Source organism: Oncorhynchus tshawytscha, unplaced genomic scaffold (assembly GCF_018296145.1).
Source record: "Oncorhynchus tshawytscha isolate Ot180627B unplaced genomic scaffold, Otsh_v2.0 Un_contig_1538_pilon_pilon, whole genome shotgun sequence".
In the NCBI taxonomy this organism is placed as follows: domain Eukaryota; kingdom Metazoa; phylum Chordata; class Actinopteri; order Salmoniformes; family Salmonidae; genus Oncorhynchus; species Oncorhynchus tshawytscha.
The window spans coordinates 267501-290110 of NW_024609660.1; the positions used below are offsets into that span (position 1 = coordinate 267501).

Here is a 22610-nt window from a genome sequence, read left to right on the forward strand (position 1 = left end):
TATTTACTGTCCCTAAGTCATACAGATCTAACAGGGTTGATAGTATTTACAGTCCCTAAGTCATACAGATCTAACAGGGATGATAGTATTTACTGTCCCTAAGTCATAAGATCTAACATTTGTAAGTCATACAGATCTAACAGGGATGATAGTATTTACTGTCCCTAAGTCATACAGATCTAACAGGGTTGATAGTATTTACTAAGTCATACAGATCTAACAGGGTTGATAGTATTTACTGTCCCTAAGTCATACAGATCTAACAGGGTTGATAGTATTTACTGTCCCTAAGTCATACAGATCTAACAGGGTTGATAGTATTTACTGTCCCTAAGTCATGTAGATCTAACAGGGATGATAGTATTTACTATTTACAAATCCATGTCAGGATGACACAGTTTGGTGGTCAGAACGCCATTAAAGGGTGCAGGCCTGTGTGTCTCTATGTTAAGGTAACTGATGCCTGGAGGAGCCTGTGTGGAGAAGCCTGTGCTCTTAGTTGTTGACTGTGTTTTCACCGCCCTGCGCATGTGTTCTGCAGTGTGTGACCAGACCTCAAGATGATAGGCTAAATGTTACTAGAACCTCCCCCCTGCAGTGTGTGAGAGTTTGTGTTCCTCCCCCTGCAGTGTGTGAGAGTTTGTGTTCCTCCCCCTGCAGTGTGTGAGAGTTTGTGTTCCTCCCCCTGCAGTGTGTGAGAGTTTGTGTTCCTCCCCCTGCAGTGTGTGAGAGTTTGTGTTCCTCCCCTGCAGTGTGTGAGAGTTTGTGTTCCTCCCCCTGCAGTGTGTGAGAGTTTGTGTTCCTCCCCCTGCAGTGTGTGAGAGTTTGTGTTCCTCCCCCTGCAGTGTGTGAGAGTTTGTGTTCCTCCCCCTGCAGTGTGTGAGAGTTTGTGTGCTTTGTTTGTCCCCCTGGACTTGGTGTCCTGCTGTTGGAGGTGAGTGTGGTTAGTTTACTGTCAGCGAGAGCCAGCCACCAACTCCAGGGCTAGCGGGCACGGACACTGGCACACATATCATTACACACACACAGGGATATGAATGTGTACACAATGCCCCCTAACTCCACAGTAGTCAGGAATATTAATGTGTACATAATGGCCCTAACTCCACAGTAGACAGGAATATTAATGTGTACATAATGGGCCTAACTCCACAGTAGTCAGGAATATTAATGTGTACATAATGGCCCTAACTCCACAGTAGACAGGAATATTAACTGGTACACAATGCCCCCTAACTCCACAGTAGATAGGAATGTGAATGGGTACATAATGGCCCCTAACTCCACAGAAGACAGAGCGACAGTCGCCTCAGGTTCTCTGAGCTGCACATGAGTTATCCCCAGAGACAGACTTCACCAGCCTTGTGTTGGTGTCTGGGGGTGTGTGTGCATGCATGTTTAGATCTCCAGGACAAATCATATCTGTTAGTTATGGACCATAACACATTCGGCCTTCATCCTTTCTCCCTCACACTCTCTCACTCCACTAACAGGTAAATGATGCATATTCTACTCCTCCACAGACTCACTCAAGGAATACAACATTCTATCCATCATTACACTGTTACAACCCCGGGGACACTTCCAGAACAGGAAAGTAGAGAGTTCCTATTGGATATCATTACTGTGATACCAACCAATGGCAACCATAGTCTCCATTGATGGCATGATGAAATACATTGAAAGTTCTCAGCAGGTATATGAAATCTCCTTCTCTTCCAGCCTCGTTCACCTGCTGTCCTTATTTCTGAGGGGACAGACAGAGGTTTTCCTACCGATACCTTTAGAGATGTTCATTTCAATATGTTCATATCCATCTACTAAAACGGCCTTTACAGCACATGTTTTTGTTGCACATTTCCAATTGATAAAAACAACTGAATACACTTATAATGGTAGCAGTCTTCGTCAGATGTTGATAATTGGTAGCAGTCTTCGTCAGACGTTGATAATTGGTAGCAGTCTTCGTCAGATGTTGATAATTGGTAGCAGTCTTCGTCAGATGTTGATAATTGGTAGCAGTCTGTCAGATGTTCATAATTGGTAGCAGTCTTCGTCAGATGTTGATAATTGGTAGCAGTCTTTGTCAGATGTTGATAATTGGTAGCAGTCTTCGTCAGATGTTGATAATTGGTAGCAGTCTTCGTCAGATGTTGATAATTGGTAGCGGTCTTCGTCAGATGTTGATAATTGGTAGCAGTCTTCGTCAGATGTTGATAATTGGTAGCAGTCTTCGTCAGATGTTGATAATTGGTAGCAGTCTTCGTCAGATGTTGATAATTGGTAGCAGTCTTCGTCAGATGTTAATAATTGGTAGCAGTCTTCGTCAGATGTTAATCATTGGTAGCAGTCTTCGTCAGATGTTAATAATAGATGTTAATAATTGGTAGCAGTCTTCGTCAGATGTTAATAATTGGTAGCAGTCTACAGACTGAATTGATTCCACAGGTAAGGCCTCTATTTGATTTTAAACCCTTTCAGAGGACTTAAAGTGTGACTGAACGCACCGATTCAGCAAGTGTTTATCTGTTGCTTATGAAGAAAATTGTCAGTCTTGGAGGTGTGGATTGATGTGGCAGTTACTGATGTTTGTCCCCCATGAGACACCATAGGAACAAAGCCAGTATCACTTCCTAAAAAAGAGTCAGAATGAATTTAAGATAACTCAAGAAATCTGTCATTAATTTAGACGTTTTTGCAAAGGAGCATTTAGTCGGGGAAGTTTACATCTACCTAAGGTGTGTGATGCAGTAGGATATTTATCAATACATCTACCTAAGGTGTGTGATGCAGTAGGACATTTATCAATACTTCTAGCTCAGGTGTGTGATGCAGTAGGATATTTATCAATACATCTACCTAAGGTGTGTGATGCAGTAGAACATTTATCAATACATCTAGCTCAGGTGTTGGGTGCAGTAGGATATTTATCAATACATCTACCTAAGGTGTGTGATGCAGTAGGACATTTATCAATACTTCTAGCTCAGGTGTTGGGTGCAGTAGGATATTTATCAATACATCTACCTAAGGTGTTGGGTGCAGTAGGATATTTATCAATACATCTACCTCAGGTGTGTGATGCAGTAGGACAATTATCAATAAATCTAGCTCAAGTGTTTGATGCAGAAGGCCATTTCTCAATACATCTACCTAAGGTGTCTGATGCAGTAGACCTTTTCTAATGCATCTACCTAAGGTGTTGGGTGCAGTAGGATATTTATCAATACATCTAGCTCAGGTGTTGGGTGCAGTAGGATATGTCTCAATACATCTAGCTCAGGTGTTTGACGCAGTAGGCCATTTCTCAATAAATCTACCTAAGGTGTTTGATGCAGTAGGACATTTATCAATACATCCAGCTAAGGTGTTTGATGCAGTAGGCTATTTATCAATACATCCAGCTAAGGTGTTTGATGCAGTAGGCTATTTATCAATACGTCTAGCTAAGGTGTTTGATGCAGTAGGCTATTTATCAATACGTCTAGCTAAGGTGTTTGACGCAGTAGGACATTTATCAATAGGTCTAGCTTAGGTGTTTGACGCAGTAGGACATTTATCAATACATCTACTTAAGGTGTTTGGTGCAGTTTTTCAGAAGTAAAAAAATTTGTGACGTGTTGTCTTGTGTAAACAAAGTCCGACCCGCTGTGCTACTGGGCAGGACTGTCTCACTGTGTTCTGCTGTATCAATGGATAGACTGTGATCACCACAGCTGTTTATCCTGTGCTACTGGGCAGGACTGTCTCACTGTGTTCTGCTGTATCAATGGATAGACTGTGATCACCACAGCTGTTTATCCTGTGCTACTGGGCAGGACTGTCTCACTGTGTTCTGCTGTATCAATGGATAGACTGTGATCACCACAGCTGTTTATCCTGTGCTACTGGGCAGGACTGTCTCACTGTGTTCTGCTGTATCAATGGATAGACATAATCACACAGCTGTTTATCCTGTGGTAGTGGGCAGCTGTTTATCCTGTATCAATGGTAGTGGGCAGCTGTTTATCCTGTGGTAGTGGGCAGCTGTTTATCCTGTGGTAGTGGGCAGCTGTTTATCCTGTGGTAGTGGGCAGCTGTTTATCCTGTGGTAGTGGGCAGCTGTTTATCCTGTGGTAGTGGGCAGCTGTTTATCCTGTGGTAGTGGGCAGCTGTTTATCCTGTGGTAGTGGGCAGCTGTTTATCCTGTGGTAGTGGGCAGCTGTTTATCCTTTGGTAGTGGGCAAGTGGCATTGTGGAAATCAAAATAAATGTTTTGACTAATGTCGATGTTACATATGCAGATTTTAACGAGAGAAGTTGGTTCTCGAGTTCAGTTCGGCTTGAAAGAGAAAATTCTAGCCAGGCAGAAAGGGTCTGGTCCTAGTTCTTGCCCATGGAGTTTCAGATAAGAAAATCGAACCTTAGAAGAAAACAGGACAGAATCCCCATTTACACCTCTGTAGCATGCTAATACTAGCTAGCACCTGGCGAGGAGTGTTGGCCTTCAGTAATATGTATGGCAGTCAGGGCAGGTTATGTTGGACCCTGGTAATAGATAAAGCTTTGAACCTGTCTGGAAATGCAGTATTTTTTTAAATGTAGTCTTCTGATGGTATGGAAAAGAAAACAGTATATAGTGTGTCTCTGCCCCCCTGTGTGTGTGATAAGCATGGCATGCTGTAGATGATTATAATTCTCACTATGACGATGATGATTATAATTCTGACTATGATGATGATGATTATAATTCTGACTATGATGATGATCATAATTCTGACTATGATGATGATCATAATTCTGACTATGATGATGATTACAATTCTGACAATAATGATGATTATTATAATTCTGACTACAAATGATGACAATGATAATTATTATTAGTATAATTATTCTGACTATGATGATGATTATAGCAATGGTGATGAAGGCCCTACTAACCTTGGCATCATTATTGTCTTCAAACTGTTGTCTGACGAAGCTGTCGAAGGCATCCCAGTGGCTGTCAGTCAGGTTACCCCCCACAGACCACAGGTAGCAGAACACAAACGTCTGACACAACACACTGTTCAGGTGCTTAGCTTCCTAGAAAAAAATAAAGAAAAAACACACACACACACACACACACACACACACACACACACACACACACACGTGTGCTCTATTGGCCATATACCACAAACCCCGCCCGAGGTGCCTTATTGCTATTATAAACTGGTCGACAACGTAATTAGAGAAGTAAAAAAGAAATGTTTTGTCATACCTGTGGAATACGGTCTGATATACCACGTCTGTCAGCCAATCAGCTTTCAGGGCTCGAACCACCCAGTTTAAAGATGTGTATAATGACTGGTTAACATGTGGTTGTGGTCATGCTGCGCTCTAGTAACATTTAGCCTACCATCTTGAGGTCTGGTCTTCCGTCTCCCAGCAGCAGCGCCTCCAACAGGCAGCAGAGGGTAGTGACCTTACTGATGTCCACCTGGCCCATGGCCTGGACACAACGCTTCCACACAAACTGAAGACCCTTCTCCACGTACTGCTCAAACAACGCCAACAGGTACACACACACCGCTTCAGGGAGCTGGGGGGGGAGGAGGAGGTAGAAGGGAGAGGAGGATAGGGGGAGACAGCAACAGAGAGGGCAGAGAGAGCAGAGAGGGCAGAGAGGGCAGAGAGAGTGAGAAGCAGGGCAAGTTAAATGTATGATCAGGACATCAAGAAAAAACAGGTAAAAGTTGGCTTTTGAATTAAGATAAAGATCCATGTCAACCAATAACTCAATAGACAGTAATCAAGATACATCATCTGTCAGCTATAACATCAGACACAACAGCAGATAAAACCCATCCCTGACAACAGGTCTGTAACATCAGAAACCCAGATATAACCCATCTCTGACAACACTGTAGGTCTGTAACATCAGAAACAACAGCAGATATAACCCATCTCTGACAACACTGTAGGTCTGTAACATCATCAGAAACAACAGCAGATATAACCCATCTCTGACAACACTGTAGGTCTGTAACATCAGAAACAACAGCAGATATAACCCATCTCTGACAACACTGTAGGTCTGTAACATCAGACACAACAGCAGATATAACCCATCTCTGACAACACTGTAGGTCTGTAACATCAGAAACAACAGCAGATATAACCCATCTCTGACAACACTGTAGGTCTGTAACATCTGTCTGCTATAACATCAGAAACAACAGCAGATAAAACCCATCTCTGACAACACTGTAGGTCTGTAACATCAGACACAACAGCAGATAAAACCCATCTCTGACAACACTGTAGGTCTGTAACATCTGTCTGCTATAACATCAGAAACAACAGCAGATAAAACCCATCTCTGACAACACTGTAGGTCTGTAACATCAGACACAACAGCAGATATAACCCATCTCTGACAACACTGTAGGTCTGTAACATCAGAAACAACAGCAGATATAAATCTCTGACAACACTGTAGGTCTCTGAGCAGATATAACCCATCTCTGACAACACTGTAGGTCTGTAACATCAGAAACAACAGCAGATATAACCCATCTCTGACAACACTGTAGGTCTGTAACATCTGTCTGCTATAACATCAGAAACAACAGCAGATATAACCCATCTCTGACAACACTGTAGGTCTGTAACATCAGAAACAACAGCAGATATAACCCATCTCTGACAACACTGTAGGTCTGTAACATCTGTCTGCTATAACATCAGAAACAACAGCAGATATAACCCATCTCTGACAACACTGTAGGTCTGTATCATCTGTCAGCTATAACATCAGAAACAGCAGCAGCAGTACGAGGAAGGATATAAAACCATTTAAAGACAGTTATCATAAAGACAGGGACAGTTCACAGGATCCTCCTCTAATGATGCAAGAGAGAATGTGTAAAGGTTAGAGGTTAGAGGTGATGTGTTGTGGTGGTTGATGTTTATGATGGATCTGCTGACACTGACGGTAGGAGTACCATTCTAGCCATCTATATAGTTAGATACATCTCTGTCTTTGGTCTGAGACAGGCGACATTCTCTGTGATCTTCACAGAACGATAACATGAGAATACAGATTTCCAAACAGGCTTGACTGAGCCCACAGCTACTTCCACAGAGGGGCGTTATGATTATGAAGACATGGTAGATGTATATTCTGATGGAGTAGAGATGTGATCAGCGCAGGAAATCACCTTGTTAGTCAGGCCAGTGATCCAGGTCTGGACCATCAGGAGAATGGTAAATCACCTTGTTAGCCAGGCCAGTGATCCAGGTCTGGACCATGTTAAGGAGAATGGTAAATCACCTTGTTAGCCAGGCCAGTGATCCAGGTCTGGACCATGTTAAGGAGAATGGTAAATCACCTTGTTAGCCAGGCCAGTGATCCAGGTGTGGACCATGTTAAGGAGAATGGTAAATCCCCTTGTTAGTCAGGCCAGTGATCCAGGTCTGGACCATGTTAAGGAGACTGGTAAATCACCTTGTTAGCCAGGCCAGTGATCCAGGTCTGGACCATGTTAAGGAGAATGGTATATCACCTTGTTAGCCAGGCCAGTGATCCAGGTCTGGACCATCAGACTGGTAAATCACCTTGTTAGTCAGGCCAGTGATCCAGGTCTGGACCATGTTAAGGAGACTGGTAAATCACCTTGTTAGTCAGAACAGTGATCCAGGTCTGGACCATGAGACTGGTAAATCACCTTGTTAGTCAGAACAGTGATCCAGGTCTGGACCATGTTAAGAGACTGGTAAATCACCTTGTTAGTCAGAACAGTGATCCAGGTCTGGACCATGTTAAGGAGACTGGTAAATCACCTTGTTAGCCAGGCCAGTGATCCAGGTCTGGACCATGTTAAGGAGACTGGTAAATCACCTTGTTAGCCAGGCCAGTGATCCAGGTCTGGACCATGAGATCCAGGTCTGGACCATGTTAAGGAGAGTAAATCACCTTGTTAGTAAATCCAGGTCTTGTTAGTAAATCAGGCCAGTGATCCAGGTCTGGACCATGTTAAGGAGACTGGTAAATCACCTTGTTAGTCAGGCCAGTGATCCAGGTCTGGACCATGTTAAGGAGACTGGTAAATCACCTTGTTAGCCAGGCCAGTGATCCAGGTCTGGACCATGTTAGGAGACTGGTAAATCACCTTGTTAGTCAGGCCAGTGATCCAGGTCTGGACCATGTTAAGGAGACTGGTAAATCACCTTGTTAGTCAGAACAGTGATCCAGGTCTGGACCATGAGACTGGTAAATCACCTTGTTAGTCAGAACAGTGATCCAGGTCTGGACCATGTTAAGGAGACTGGTAAATCACCTTGTTAGTCAGAACAGTGATCCAGGTCTGGACCATGTTAAGGAGACTGGTAAATCACCTTGTTAGCCAGGCCAGTGATCCAGGTGTGGACCATGTTAAGGAGACTGGTAAATCACCTTGTTAGCCAGGCCAGTGATCCAGGTCTGGACCATGAGACTGGTAAATCACCTTGTTAGTCAGAACAGTGATCCAGGTCTGGACCATGTTAAGGAGACTGGTAAATCACCTTGTTAGTCAGAACAGTGATCCAGGTCTGGACCATGTTAAGGAGACTGGTAAATCACCTTGTTAGCCAGAACAGTGATCCAGGTCTGGACCATGTTAAGGAGACTGGTAAATCACCTTGTTAGTCAGAACAGTGATCCAGGTCTGGATCATGTTAAGGAGACTGGTAAATCCCCTTGTTAGCCAGGCCAGTGATCCAGGTCTGGACCATGTTAAGGAGACTGGTAAATCATCTTGTTAGCCAGGCCAGTGATCCAGGTCTGGACCATGAGACTGGTAAATCACCTTGTTAGTCAGAACAGTGATCCAGGTCTGGACCATGTTAAGGAGACTGGTAAATCACCTTGTTAGTCAGGCCAGTGATCCAGGTCTGGACCATGTTAAGGAGACTGGTAAATCACCTTGTTAGTCAGAACAGTGATCCAGGTCTGGACCATGTTAAGGAGACTGGTAAATCACCTTGTTAGTCAGAACAGTGATCCAGGTCTGGACCATGTTAAGGAGACTGGTAAATCACCTTGTTAGCCAGAACAGTGATCCAGGTCTGGACCATGTTAAGGAGACTGGTAAATCACCTTGTTAGTCAGAACAGTGATCCAGGTCTGGACCATGTTAAGGAGACTGGTAAATCCCCTTGTTAGCCAGGCCAGTGATCCAGGTCTGGACCATGTTAAGGAGACTGGTAAATCATCTTGTTAGCCAGGCCAGTTCCAGGTCTGGACCATGAGACTGGTAAATCACCTTGTTAGTCAGAACAGTGATCCAGGTCTGGACCATGTTAAGGAGACTGGTAAATCACCTTGTTAGTCAGGCCAGTGATCCAGGTCTGGACCATGTTAAGGAGACTGGTAAATCACCTTGTTAGTCAGAACAGTGATCCAGGTCTGGACCATGTTAAGGAGACTGGTAAATCACCTTGTTAGTCAGAACAGTGATCCAGGTCTGGACCATGTTAAGGAGACTGGTAAATCACCTTGTTAGCCAGGCCAGTGATCCAGGTCTGGACCAGACTGGTAAATCACCTTGTTAGTCAGAACAGTGATCCAGGTCTGGACCATGTTAAGGAGACTGGTAAATCACCTTGTTATCAGAACAGTGATCCAGGTCTGGACCATGTTAAGGAGACTGGTAAATCACCTTGTTAGCCAGAACAGTGATCCAGGTCTGGACCATGTTAAGGAGACTGGTAAATCACCTTGTTAGTCAGAACAGTGATCCAGGTCTGGACCATGTTAAGGAGACTGGTAAATCACCTTGTTAGCCAGGCCAGTGATCCAGGTCTGGACCATGTTAAGGAGAGTAAATCACTTGTTGGTAAATCTGGTAAATCACCTTGTTAGTCAGAACAGTGATCCAGGTCTGGACCATGGTCTGGTAAATCACCTTGTTAGCCAGGCCAGTGATCCAGGTCTGGACCATGAGACTGGTAAATCACCTTGTTAGTCAATCAGTGATCCAGGTCTGGACCATGTTAAGGAGACTGGTAAATCACCTTGTTAGCCAGGCCAGTGATCCAGGTCTGGACCATGTTAAGGAGACTGGTAAATCACCTTGTTAGCCAGGCCAGTGATCCAGGTTGACCATGTTAAGGAGACTGGTAAATCACCTTGTTAGCCAGGCCAGTGATCCAGGTCTGGACCATGTTAAGGAGACTGGTAAATCACCTTGTTAGCCAGGCCAGTGATCCAGGTCTGGACCATGTTTAGGAGAATGGTAAATCCCCTTGTTAGTCAGGCCAGTGATCCAGGTCTGGACCATGTTAAGGAGACTGGTAAATCACCTTGTTAGCCAGGCCAGTGATCCAGGTCTGGACCATGTTAAGGAGACTGGATCCAGGTCTGGACCATGAGACTGGTAAATCACCTTGTTAGTCAGAACAGTGATCCAGGTCTGGACCATGTTAAGGAGACTGGTAAATCACCTTGTTAGTCAGAACAGTGATCCAGGTCTGGACCATGTTAAGGAGACTGGTAAATCACCTTGTTAGTCAGGCCAGTGATCCAGGTCTGGACCATGTTAAGGAGACTGGTAAATCACCTTGTTAGCCAGGCCAGTGATCCAGGTCTGGACCATGAGACTGGTAAATCACCTTGTTAGTCAGAACAGTGATCCAGGTCTGGACCATGTTAAGGAGACTGGTAAATCACCTTGTTAGTCAGAACAGTGATCCAGGTCTGGACCATGTTAAGGAGACTGGTAAATCACCTTGTTAGCCAGAACAGTGATCCAGGTCTGGACCATGTTAAGGAGACTGGTAAATCACCTTGTTAGTCAGCCAGTGATCCAGGTCTGGACCATGTTAAGGAGACATCACCTTGTTAGCCAGGCCAGTGATCCAGGTCTGGACCATCAGACTGGTAAATCACCTTGTTAGTCAGGCCAGTGATCCAGGTCTGGACCATGTTAAGGAGACTGGTAAATCACCTTGTTAGTCAGAACAGTGATCCAACCAGTAAATCACCTTGTTAGTCAGAACAGTGATCCAGGTCTGGACCATGTTAAGGAGACTGGTAAATCACCTTGTTAGTCAGAACAGTGATCCAGGTCTGGACCATGTTAAGGAGACTGGTAAATCACCTTGTTAGCCAGGCCAGTGATCCAGGTCTGGACCATGTTAAGGAGACTGGTAAATCACCTTGTTAGCCAGGCCAGTGATCCAGGTCTGGACCATGAGACTGGTAAATCACCTTGTTAGTCAGAACAGTGATCCAGGTCTGGACCATGTTAAGGAGACTGGTAAATCACCTTGTTAGTCAGAACAGTGATCCAGGTCTGGACCATGTTAAGGAGACTGGTAAATCACCTTGTTAGTCAGAACAGTGATCCAGGTCTGGACCATGTTAAGGAGACTGGTAAATCACCTTGTTAGTCAGAACAGGCCAGTGATCCAGGTCTGGACCATGTTAAGGAGACTGGTAAATCATCTTGTTAGCCAGGCCAGTGATCCAGGTCTGGACCATGAGACTGGTAAATCACCTTGTTAGTCAGAACAGTGATCCAGGTCTGGACCATGTTAAGGAGACTGGTAAATCACCTTGTTAGTCAGGCCAGTGATCCAGGTCTGGACCATGTTAAGGAGACTGGTAAATCACCTTGTTAGTCAGAACAGTGATCCAGGTCTGGACCATGTTGAGACTGGTAAATCACCTTGTTAGTCAGAACAGTGATCCAGGTCTGGACCATGTTAAGGAGACTGGTAAATCACCTTGTTAGCCAGAACAGTGATCCAGGTCTGGACCATGTTAAGGAGACTGGTAAATCACCTTGTTAGTCAGAACAGTGATCCAGGTCTGGATCATGTTAAGGAGACTGGTAAATCCCCTTGTTAGCCAGGCCAGTGATCCAGGTCTGGACCATGTTAAGGAGACTGGTAAATCATCTTGTTAGCCAGGCCAGTGATCCAGGTCTGGACCATGAGACTGGTAAATCACCTTGTTAGTCAGAACAGTGATCCAGGTCTGGACCATGTTAAGGAGACTGGTAAATCACCTTGTTAGTCAGGCCAGTGATCCAGGTCTGGACCATGTTAAGGAGACTGGTAAATCACCTTGTTAGTCAGAACAGTGATCCAGGTCTGGACCATGTTAAGGAGACTGGTAAATCCCCTTGTTAGTCAGGCCAGTGATCCAGGTCTGGACCATGTTAAGGAGACTGGTAAATCACCTTGTTAGCCAGGCTAGTGATCCAGGTCTGGACCATGTTAAGGAGACTGGTAAATCACCTTGTTAGTCAGAACAGTGATCCAGGTCTGGACCATGTTAAGGAGACTGGTAAATCACCTTGTTAGTCAGAACAGTGATCCAGGTCTGGACCATGTTAAGGAGACTGGTAAATCACCTTGTTAGCCAGAACAGTGATCCAGGTCTGGACCATGTTAAGGAGACTGGTAAATCACCTTGTTAGTCAGAACAGTGATCCAGGTCTGGTAAATCACCTTGTTAGCCAGGCCAGTGATCCAGGTCTGGACCATGTTAAGGAGACTGGTAAATCATCTTGTTAGCCAGGCCAGTGATCCAGGTCTGGATCATGAGACTGGTAAATCACCTTGTTAGTCAGAACAGTGATCCAGGTCTGGACCATGTTAAGGAGAATGGTAAATCACCTTGTTAGCCAGGCCAGTGATCCAGGTCTAGACCATGAGACTGGTAAATCACCTTGTTAGTCAGGCCAGTAATCCAGGTCTGGACCATGTTAAGGAGACTGGTAAATCACCTTGTTAGTCAGAACAGTGATCCAGGTCTGGACCATGTTAAGGAGACTGGTAAATCCCCTTGTTAGTCAGGCCAGTGATCCAGGTCTGGACCATGTTAAGGAGACTGGTAAATCACCTTGTTAGCCAGGCCAGTGATCCAGGTCTGGACCATGTTAAGGAGACTGGCAAATCACCTTTTTAGCCAGGCCAGTGATCCAGGTCTGGACATAGGGCATCCATTTGAGTTCGTTAGAGTCGATGTAGACCATCCCACAGCGACTCACTGTGGCTGGGGACGCCACCGATAAGTCCTGGACCTGAGACACACAACACAGAGGTTGCAGAGCATTTACAAAGTCTGGATCTTTAACATGTCACTATTATCTGTTCATGTCAAAGACGTCCATAGTGACTGTCCCGATTGTCATCAACACTAGAACGCAATGAAGAGGGACCCCTAACCTATAACCCCTGACCCCTCTCTGACCTCAAACACCATGTGTATAGACGGGGTCAGTTTGATGCGTTCGCTGTTGGCCAGACACAGCATCTTGTTGTCGTCCAGGACCGTGTTCATATTCTCAATCCACAGCGCGTCCACCGGACCGTCCGACACGATCCACTTGTGGTCATCGCTGGTGTCATTGCAGGCCGCTCGCACGCTGAGCGCCATCAGGCCGTCACGCCACTCCAGGGTCAATATGTTCACCTGTAGGGGTCAGGGATTAAAGGTTAGGGGCTCATGTTATGCACTTTGTGACCTATGTTTGTATATACACATTGGTAAAAACCAATAGCAAGTGAGTGAGTAAACACTGTCTTCTGCATACAGATGAATATTACAAGTTAACAGATAGACCAGTATTATTGACATAAATAGTAAAGAGAACAGGTCCCAGTACAGACCCCTGCGGTACACCTTTTGTAATATCCAGGAAACTAGACTGAACACCATCAGAGATCATGCATTGAGGTCTGTCTGACAGATCATTCTCAAACCACTTGCAAAAAGCCTGACCCAGACCTATTTCAGTCAGCCTTTGAATGATAATGTGATGGTCAACAGTGTCAAAGGCCTTGGAAAGGTCTATAAATAAGGCAGCAGAATGATTTTTTTATGATCCAAGCAATTTAACACATCACCTAGAATAACCGTAGAAGCTGAACCGGTGCTGTGTCCAGGTCTAAAACCGGATTGGTTCATATTAAGAACAGTGAGAAGTTTAAAAAGTTCTTCGCTAAAAGTTGGTCGGGAAATTGGACAGTAGTTATCTAAGTCAGAAGGATCTCCTCCTTCATGTAGGGGAGGACATGCGCCACTTTCCAGATCTTAAAGGAGAACACCAGAAACAATAGTCAGGTTAAAATAAAGGTCAGTGGTTCTGTAAGTGGAGCAGAGAGCTGCAGTGAGAAGAGGTCAAGAGAATCAGCCCCTATAGCTTTATTAACATCCGCAAAGCCCTCAGTACATCATAGGCATCAAATGGTTGAAATGAAACGACAGTATGTGAGTCTGTTAGTGCACAGATGAATTGTCAGCCAGGCGTACCTCTCCGTAGAGCTCTCCCATGGTGACAGACTTGGGGTTGAGGACGTATGTCTTGACCGGGAGGTAAAAGGGGTTGTGTTTCCCGTGGCCAGCCTGCCACAGGGTATCTAAGGTATCAGACAGGATGGAGTAGACCGTGGTCTTCCCTCCACCTGTAGGCCCCACCAACATCACACCATGACGTACTATCATGGTCTCATACAGCTGGATCACCTGGAGGGAGGGAGAGGAAGGGTTACAACCACACAGAGATCACCTGGAGGGAGGGAGAGGAAGGGTTACAACCACACAGAGATCACCTGGAGGGAGGGAGAGGAAGGGTTACAACCACACAGAGATCACCTGGAGGGAGGGAGAGGAAGGGTTACAACCACACAGAGATCACCTGGAGGGAGGGAGAGGAAGGGTTACAACCACACAGAGATCACCTGGAGGGGGAAAGGAAGGGTTACAACCACACAGAGATCACCTGGAGGGAGGGAGGAAGGGTTACAACCACACAGAGATCACCTGGGGGAGGGGAGGAAGGGTTACAACCACACAGAGATCACCTGGAGGGAGGGAGAGGAAGGGTTACAACCACACAGAGATCACCTGGAGGGAGGGAGGAGGGTTACAACCACACAGAGATCACCTGGAGGGAGGGAGAGGGTTACAACCACACAGAGATCACCTGGAGGGAGGGAGAGGGTTACAACCACACAGAGATCACCTGGGGGAGGGAGAGGGTTACAACCACACAGAGATCACCTGGAGGGAGGGAGAGGAAGGGTTATAACCACACAGAGATCACCTGGAGGGAGGGAGGGAGAGGGTTACCACCACACACAGATCACCTGGAGGGAGGGAGAGGAAGGGTTACAACCACACAGAGATCACCTGGAGGGAGGGAGAGGAAGGGTTACAACCACACAGAGATCACCTGGAGGGAGGGAGAGGAAGGGTTACAACCACACAGAGATTACCTGGAGGGAGGGAGAGGAAGGGTTACAACCACACAGAGATCACCTGGGGGAGGGAGAGAAAGGGTTACAACCACACAGAGATCACCTGGAGGGAGGGAGAGGAAGGGTTACAACCACACAGAGATCACCTGGAGGGAGGGAGGAGAGGGTTACAACCACACAGAGATCACCTGGGGGAGGGAGAGGAAGGGATCAGTCTGTACCTTGTTGGTCATGCTGGGTAGGAGATCACCTGTGCGTCATGCTGGGTAGGGTCGGTCTGTACCTTGTTGGTCATGCTGGGTAGGGTCAGTCTGTACCTTGTTGGTCATGCTGGGTAGGGTCAGTCTGTACCTTGTTGGTCATGCTGGGTAGGGTCAGTCAGTACCTTGGGTCATGCTGGGTAGGGTCAGTCTGTACCTTGTTGGTCATGCTGGGTAGGGTCAGTCAGTACCTGTTGGTCATGCTGGGTAGGGTCAGTCAGTACCTTGTTGGTCATGCTGGGTAGGGTCAGTCAGTACCTTGTTGGTCATGCTGGGTAGGGTCAGTCTGTACCTTGTTGGTCATGCTGGGTAGGGTCAGTCTGTACCTTGTTGGTCATGCTGGGTAGGGTCAGTCAGTACCTTGTTGGTCATGCTGGGTAGGGGTACCAGTCATGCTGGGTAGGGTCTCAGTACATTGGTCATGCTGGGTAGGGTCAGTCAGTACATTGTGGTCATGCTGGGTAGGGTCAGTCAGTACCTTGTGGTCATGCTGGGTAGGGTCAGTCAGTACATTGTGCGTCATGCTGGGTAGGGTCAGTCAGTACCTTGTGCGTCATGCTGGGTAGGGTCAGTCAGTACCTTGTGCGTCATGCTGGGTAGGGTCAGTCAGTACCTTGTGCGTCATGCTGGGTAGGGTCAGTCAGTACCTTGTGCGTCATGCTGGGTAGGGTCAGTCAGTACCTTGTGCGTCATGCTGGGTAGGGGTCAGTACCTTGTGCGTCATGCTGGGTAGGGGCTGCAGGTTGCGTTTCACTAGAGACTCCAGGATGGTGGTTTGGAGAACACCGTAGTCATGTTCAGGGATGGACACGCCAGGGAACAGGTCAGACATGATGCCACTAGAGCAGAGAACACACAGACACAGAGCCGTCATATACAGAAACACACAGAGAGCCGTCATACGGACAAACACACGTCAGTAAGGCATGATGAGGCATGATGAGGCATGATGAGGCATGATGAGGCATGATAAGGCATGATGAGGCATGATGAGGCATGATGAGGCATGATGAGGCATGATGAGGCATGATAAGGCATGATGAGGCATGATGAGGCATGATGAGGCATGATGAGGCATGATGAGGCATGATAAGGCATGATGAGGCATGATGAGGCATGATGAGGCATGATGACCATATAACAGTGGAACGTTCTATTCTTCTCCATAGTGCTCTAACATTAGCTGTGGGACACCATTGGTTTGTCTGTGTGTGTGTGTGTGTGTGTGTGTGTGTGTGTGTGTGTGTGTGTGTGTGTGTGTGTGTGTGTGTGTGTTCTCTCACCCAAAGAGCGCAGCATCGTCTGTGAGGAACTTGGGCAGATTGGAGTCTCTCAGAGCCCTGATCAGAACCACGTCTTCACTCAGGTGGGGTTCTCTCTCTTCAGAGAGCTGCAGGGGGTCACACACACAACATAAGGCATTCTCTATAAATGTGGGGGTCCTCTCTCTTCAGAGAGCTGTCGGGGGTCACACACACAACATAAGGCATTCTCTATAAATGTGGGGGTCCCTCTCTCTTCAGAGAGCTGCGGGGGTCACACACACAACATAATGCATTTTCTATGAATGTGGGGTCCCTCTCTCTTCAGAGAGCTGCAGGGGGTCACACGCACAACATAATACATTCTCTATGAATGTGGGGGTCCCTCTCTCTTCAGAGAGCTGTCGGGGTCACACGCACAACATAATGCATTCTCTATAAATGTGGGGGTCCCTCTCTCTTCAGAGAGCTGTCGGGGGTCACACGCACAACATAAGGCATTCTCTATAAATGTGGGGGTCCCTCTCTCTTCAGAGAGCTGTCGGGGGTCACACACACAACATAATGCATTTTCTATGAATGTGGGGGTCCCTCTCTCTTCAGAGAGCTGCAGGGGGTCACACGCACAACATAATACATTCTCTATGAATGTGGGGGTCCCTCTCTCTTCAGAGAGCTGTGGGGTCACACGCACAACATAATGCATTCTCTATAAATGTGGGGGTCCCTCTCTCTTCCGAGAGTCAAAATCTCATATTTTTTTCAATACATTTTCAATACAATGAAAATGATAAGCTATTTACAGTATTTCAAATGTATTTAACTTTAAATCACTTCCTGGTCGTCTAAAGGTCACTGAACTGAAACATCACCGGGTCGTCTAAAGGTCACTGAACTGAAACATCACCGGGTCGTCTAAAGGTCACTGAACTGAAACATCACCGGGTCGTCTAAAGGTCACTGAACTGAATGCATCACCGGGTCGTCTAAAGGTCACTGAACTGAAACATCACCGGGTCGTCTAAAGGTCACTGAACTGAAACATCACCGGGTCGTCTAAAGGTCACTGAACTGAAACATCACCGGGTCGTCTAAAGGTCACTGAACTGAAACATCACCGGGTCGTCTAAAGGTCACTGAACTGAAACATCACCGGGTCGTCTAAAGGTCACTGAACTGAAACATCACCGGGTCGTCTAAAGGTCACTGAACTGAAACATCACCGGGTCGCCTAAAGGTCACTGAACTGAAACATCACCGGTCGTCTAAAGGTCACTGAACTGAAACATCACCGGGTCGTCTAAAGGTCACTGAACTGAATGCATCACCGGGTCGTCTAAAGGTCACTGAACTGAAACATCACCGGGCCGTCTAAAGGTCACTGAACTGAAACATCACTTTAAACACACTCACCATCTCTCTGTTACACACAAACACACATGCAGACACACAGCTTGGTTGGAGGTTGTTAGGTAGAAGTGAATTCCTCTCCTCTCTCCTCCTGTCATCCTCCCTCCCTCCTTTCCCAGAGCTCGGCTAATCAAGGTGGATGATGGTTCCCCAGTGACTGTTCACCAACCCATGCATTAATAATGTGGAGTGCTGGATCACACACACACACACACCCACAGGCTGATAATGGCAGGCCCATTACATTGGATTTACAGCGGTAGTAAAAAGTGAATGAGACAGACAGAAGAGGGTGGCTCTAAACAGTCAGAGGGCTTGTTATTCACACACCTGTAAAATGAACAGCTCACCCTGTGACAAGACAGAAGCTGCGTGAGTCAATCTGGGATGAAGTGTGATGGATGGGACAGACAGGGGACATTACTACCACATCTAGACCAGGAGTGTGATGGATGGGACAGACAGGGGACATTACTACCACATCTAGACCAGGAGTGTGATGGATGGGACAGACAGGGGACATTACTACCACATCTAGACCAGGAGTGTGATGGATGGGACAGACAGGGACATTACTACCACATCTAGACCAGGAGTGTGATGGATGGGACAGACAGGGGACATTACTACCACATCTAGACCAGGAGTGTGATGGATGGGACAGACAGGGGACATTACTACCACATCTAGACCAGGAGTGTGATGGATGGGACAGACAGGGGACATTACTACCACATCTAGACCAGGAGTGTGATGGATGGGACAGACAGGGGACATTACTACCACATCTAGACCAGGAGTGTGATGGATGGGACAGACAGGGGACATTACTACCACATCTAGACCAGGAGGATCTGAATGATGCCAATCATCTTTAATATGATGTTGATACAGTGTCTCAGTCCTTCCTGTCAGGGAGCTGTCGTGTGATGAGGAACGGGTCAGTAGACCAGGCAGGAGGTCATATGCTACTATCTTATTCTCTCTGAGTCAGCCCTGCAGAGAGGAAACAAGGCATTTCCCTTGTCTAGTCTGCTCTTCCTGTCACCATCCTGCACTGTGTCACTCTCAGCTTTGACAATAAGGTATGTGTCCCAAATGGCACCTTATTCCCTATATAAAGCTGGTCAAAAGCAGTGCACTGCATAGGGATGATGGAGCCATTGGGAACGCTACCAAAGGTTCACATTTGCATAGAAGTGGCTGTAAAATGCATAAGGGTAGAGGGTTCTGGGTAGAGGGTTCTGGGCAGAGGGAGATCTGTAAACGGCACTATGAGGATACAACTGAATATCGTTTCAATCTGATTTGTACATGACCTTTACCTTGTTTTTCATAAGCCCAGAAACTGTCAGATACCGGCTGGTGGTTTTGATTGAATAGAGTTCTGTTTTTCTCTGTGTCCTATCTGGTCATGACGAGTTCAAAAGTACCTTGTTTTTACCCCCAAAATCTAACAGATACCGGTTTGCAACTTTGATTGAACAGGGTGGGTACAACGTTGTGTCCTAGCCTAGACCAGTATAGAATAGCACCCCCTGTGGGTCCTACCTAGACCAGTATAGAATAGCACCCCCTGTGTGTCCTACCCTAGACCAGTATAGAATATCACCCCTGTGTGTCCTACCCTAGACCGGTATAGAACAGCACCCCTGTGTGTCCTACCCTAGACCAGTATAGAATAGAGACGGTATAGAATAGCACCCCTGTGTGTCCTACCCTAGACCAGTATAGAACAGCACCCCTGTGTGTCCTACTAGACCAGCATAGAATAGCACCCCTGTGGGTCCTACCCTAGACGGTATAGAATAGCACCCCTGTGTGTCCTACCCTAGACCGGTATAGAACAGCACCCCTGTGTGTCCTACCCCTAGACCAGTATAGAACAGCACCCCTGTGTGTCCTACCCTAGACCGGTATAGAATAGCACCCCCTGTGTGTCCTACCCTAGACCAGTATAGAATAGCACCCCTGTGTGTCCTACCCTAGACCAGTATAGAATAGCACCCCTGTGTGTCCTACCCTAGACCGGTATAGAATAGCACCCCTGTGTGTCCAACCCTAGACCAGTATAGAATGGCACCCCTGTGGGTCCTACCCTGCCATGACGAGGACAGACTTGACGGCCCTCATGCCGAAGTCATAGTGGTCCTGTTGGGAGAGCTGCTCAGAACACAGCTTGTACATCTGGGGTCATCTTTCGGGCCAGAGTCTTACTGGACTCAAAACCTCAGAGTAGAGGATCACCTGGAGGAGGAGAGAATGGAAGCATGGAGGGGGAGAAACGGAAGTCAATGATCTGGTCCCCAGCTACAAATGACCTCAGCATCGTAACACATCCCCAGCCCCCCAGTTACCTCAGCGATCAGGCATAGTTGGGCACCATCATGGCTATGGGTCTGAACAGGGCTTTGAGGTTGTCAGGGAGCTCAGTGCGTCCAGCGTAGCCTGGGTTCATAGTGATGAAGGCAGCACATGTCATCACCAGCTTGATCTCTCTGCCCTCAAACATGAACCTGGACAGCTACAAGACAGAGACCACATGACACGGAGGACTGAACCGGGTTGTGAGCATCTACCGTGTCGTTTTCTTAGGTAGTGTACACATCACCGTGACAACAGGAACAGACGATTCTGTTAGTTAAACTACCTCTGTTACACTGAGGTCTGAAGAAACAAACCTGATATCCAGGCTTTAGTTCAGAGGGCTAACAACTTCTTCAGCCGAGCGGACATCAATCTTGCCTGACTGGTGTGATGGATGGAGGTTAGAACTAGGAAGGCTGTGGTGACCAGGTGTAGCTATACCTTGGCCATCTTCACATTGTGGATGGTGGTGAGTTGTAGGTACCAGTATATACAGTATTTGTGATATATTCCAGCAATAAGGCCTGAGGAGCTGTGGTTATTGGCCAATATACCACGGCTAATGGCTGTTCTTAAGCACGACACAACGCAGAGTGCCTGATACAGCCCTTAGCCGTGCTACATTGGCCATATAACAAAACAACCAGGCTGCCTTAATGCTATTATAAACTGGTTATCAACATAATTAGAGCAGTAAAAAATAAACGTTTTGTCATACTGGTGGTATACTGTCTCATACCATGGATTTCAGCCAATCAGCATTCAGGGCTCGAACCACCCAGTTTCTAAATGTAAAGATATTGGGACAGACAGGGGAAAAGGGAGGTATACCTTGGCCATCTTGGCATTGCGGATAGTAATGAGTTGCTGGGCGATGACAGACAGCACCTCAATGTCGATGCGGTTAAACTCATCAAAACAACACCAGGCCCCTGATTGGGCCAGACCACTGAAGAACTTCCCCATCATCTACAACACAGACAGGTGATTGGTTACAGATAGCAGGAATAAAACAGGATCCTTCATTATGAAGAAGATCCACTGCTGTGGTGACACTGTCCCCCTAGTGTTAGTGTCTGGGTAAAACAAAGACAATAGGAGAGAGAGAGACAGAGGTTGGGATTAGAAGGGTAAAGGAAAGGGGGAGAGAACAGGGTTCCCCAAACAGCTGATTGAAATAACCAACTCATCATCAGGCTCTGATTATTTGACTCAGAACGTGCAGTGCTAGGGCAGGACTGAGTTTGGAAACCCTGGAATAGAAGGTTCTGTGCTGGTCAGTCTAATCAGTACCTGTAGTCCAGTCCATCAGAACAGTTGAAGACGACACACTGGATGGACAGAGCCTTGATCCGTAGAGACATACTTCCCTGTTCCAGCTGGGTGCTGGAGCCCCCACCAAGATCTAACTGAAGAGTTCAGACACAGGTAGCAACGATCTAGAGACATACAATGGGTTAATGGGTGAGAGATCCTAGAGAGAGACAACAGGTTAATAGAGGATAAATCCTAGGATCCTAGAGAGACATACAACAGGTTCATGGATGGAGAGATCTAGAGAGATCCCTAGAGAGATACAATGGGTTAATAGATGGAGAGATCCTAGAGAGATCCTAGAGAGACATACAACAGGATAATGGATGGAGAGATCCTAGAGAGATCCTATGGGTGGAGAGATCCTAGAGAGAGACAATGGGTTAATAGATGGAGAGATCCTAGAGAGATCCTAGAGATCCTAGAGAGAGACAACAGTTAATAGATGGAAATCTAGAGAGATCCTAGAGATCCTAGAGAGAGACAACAGGTTAATAGATGGAGAGATCCTAGAGAGATCTAGAGAGAGACAACAGGTTAATAGATGGAGAGATCCTAGAGATCCTAGATGGAGACAACAGGTTAATAGATGGAAGATCCTAGAGATCCTAGAGAGACAACAGAGTTAATAGATGGAGAGATCCTAGAGATCCCTATCTAGAGATCTGAAGAGACAACTAGATGGAGAGATCCTAAGAGATCTAGAGATCCTAGAGAGAGACAACAGGTTAATAGATGGAGAGATCCTAGAGAGATCCTAGAGAGAGACAACAGGAGA

The 22610-nt window shown here is 46.5% G+C and overlaps 1 protein-coding gene across 1 annotated transcript in view; it reads right to left on the bottom strand.

The window, feature by feature from the left end:
• The window catches only part of LOC112241284 (dynein axonemal heavy chain 6-like), a gene marked incomplete at its 5' end in the record, with an annotated part of 106484 nt that extends 84997 nt beyond the window's left edge, over window positions 1-21487 (bottom strand). The window contains 11 exon segments of the mRNA XM_042316679.1: window positions 4924-5067; window positions 5384-5566; window positions 12918-13040; window positions 13211-13432; window positions 14273-14485; window positions 16192-16318; window positions 16763-16847; window positions 16850-16869; window positions 20250-20412; window positions 20522-20675; window positions 21350-21487. Coding sequence (XP_042172613.1) covers window positions 4924-5067; window positions 5384-5566; window positions 12918-13040; window positions 13211-13432; window positions 14273-14485; window positions 16192-16318; window positions 16763-16847; window positions 16850-16869; window positions 20250-20412; window positions 20522-20675; window positions 21350-21487 — 1572 coding nt within the window.
• Window positions 21488-22610: the final 1123 nt, after the last annotated feature.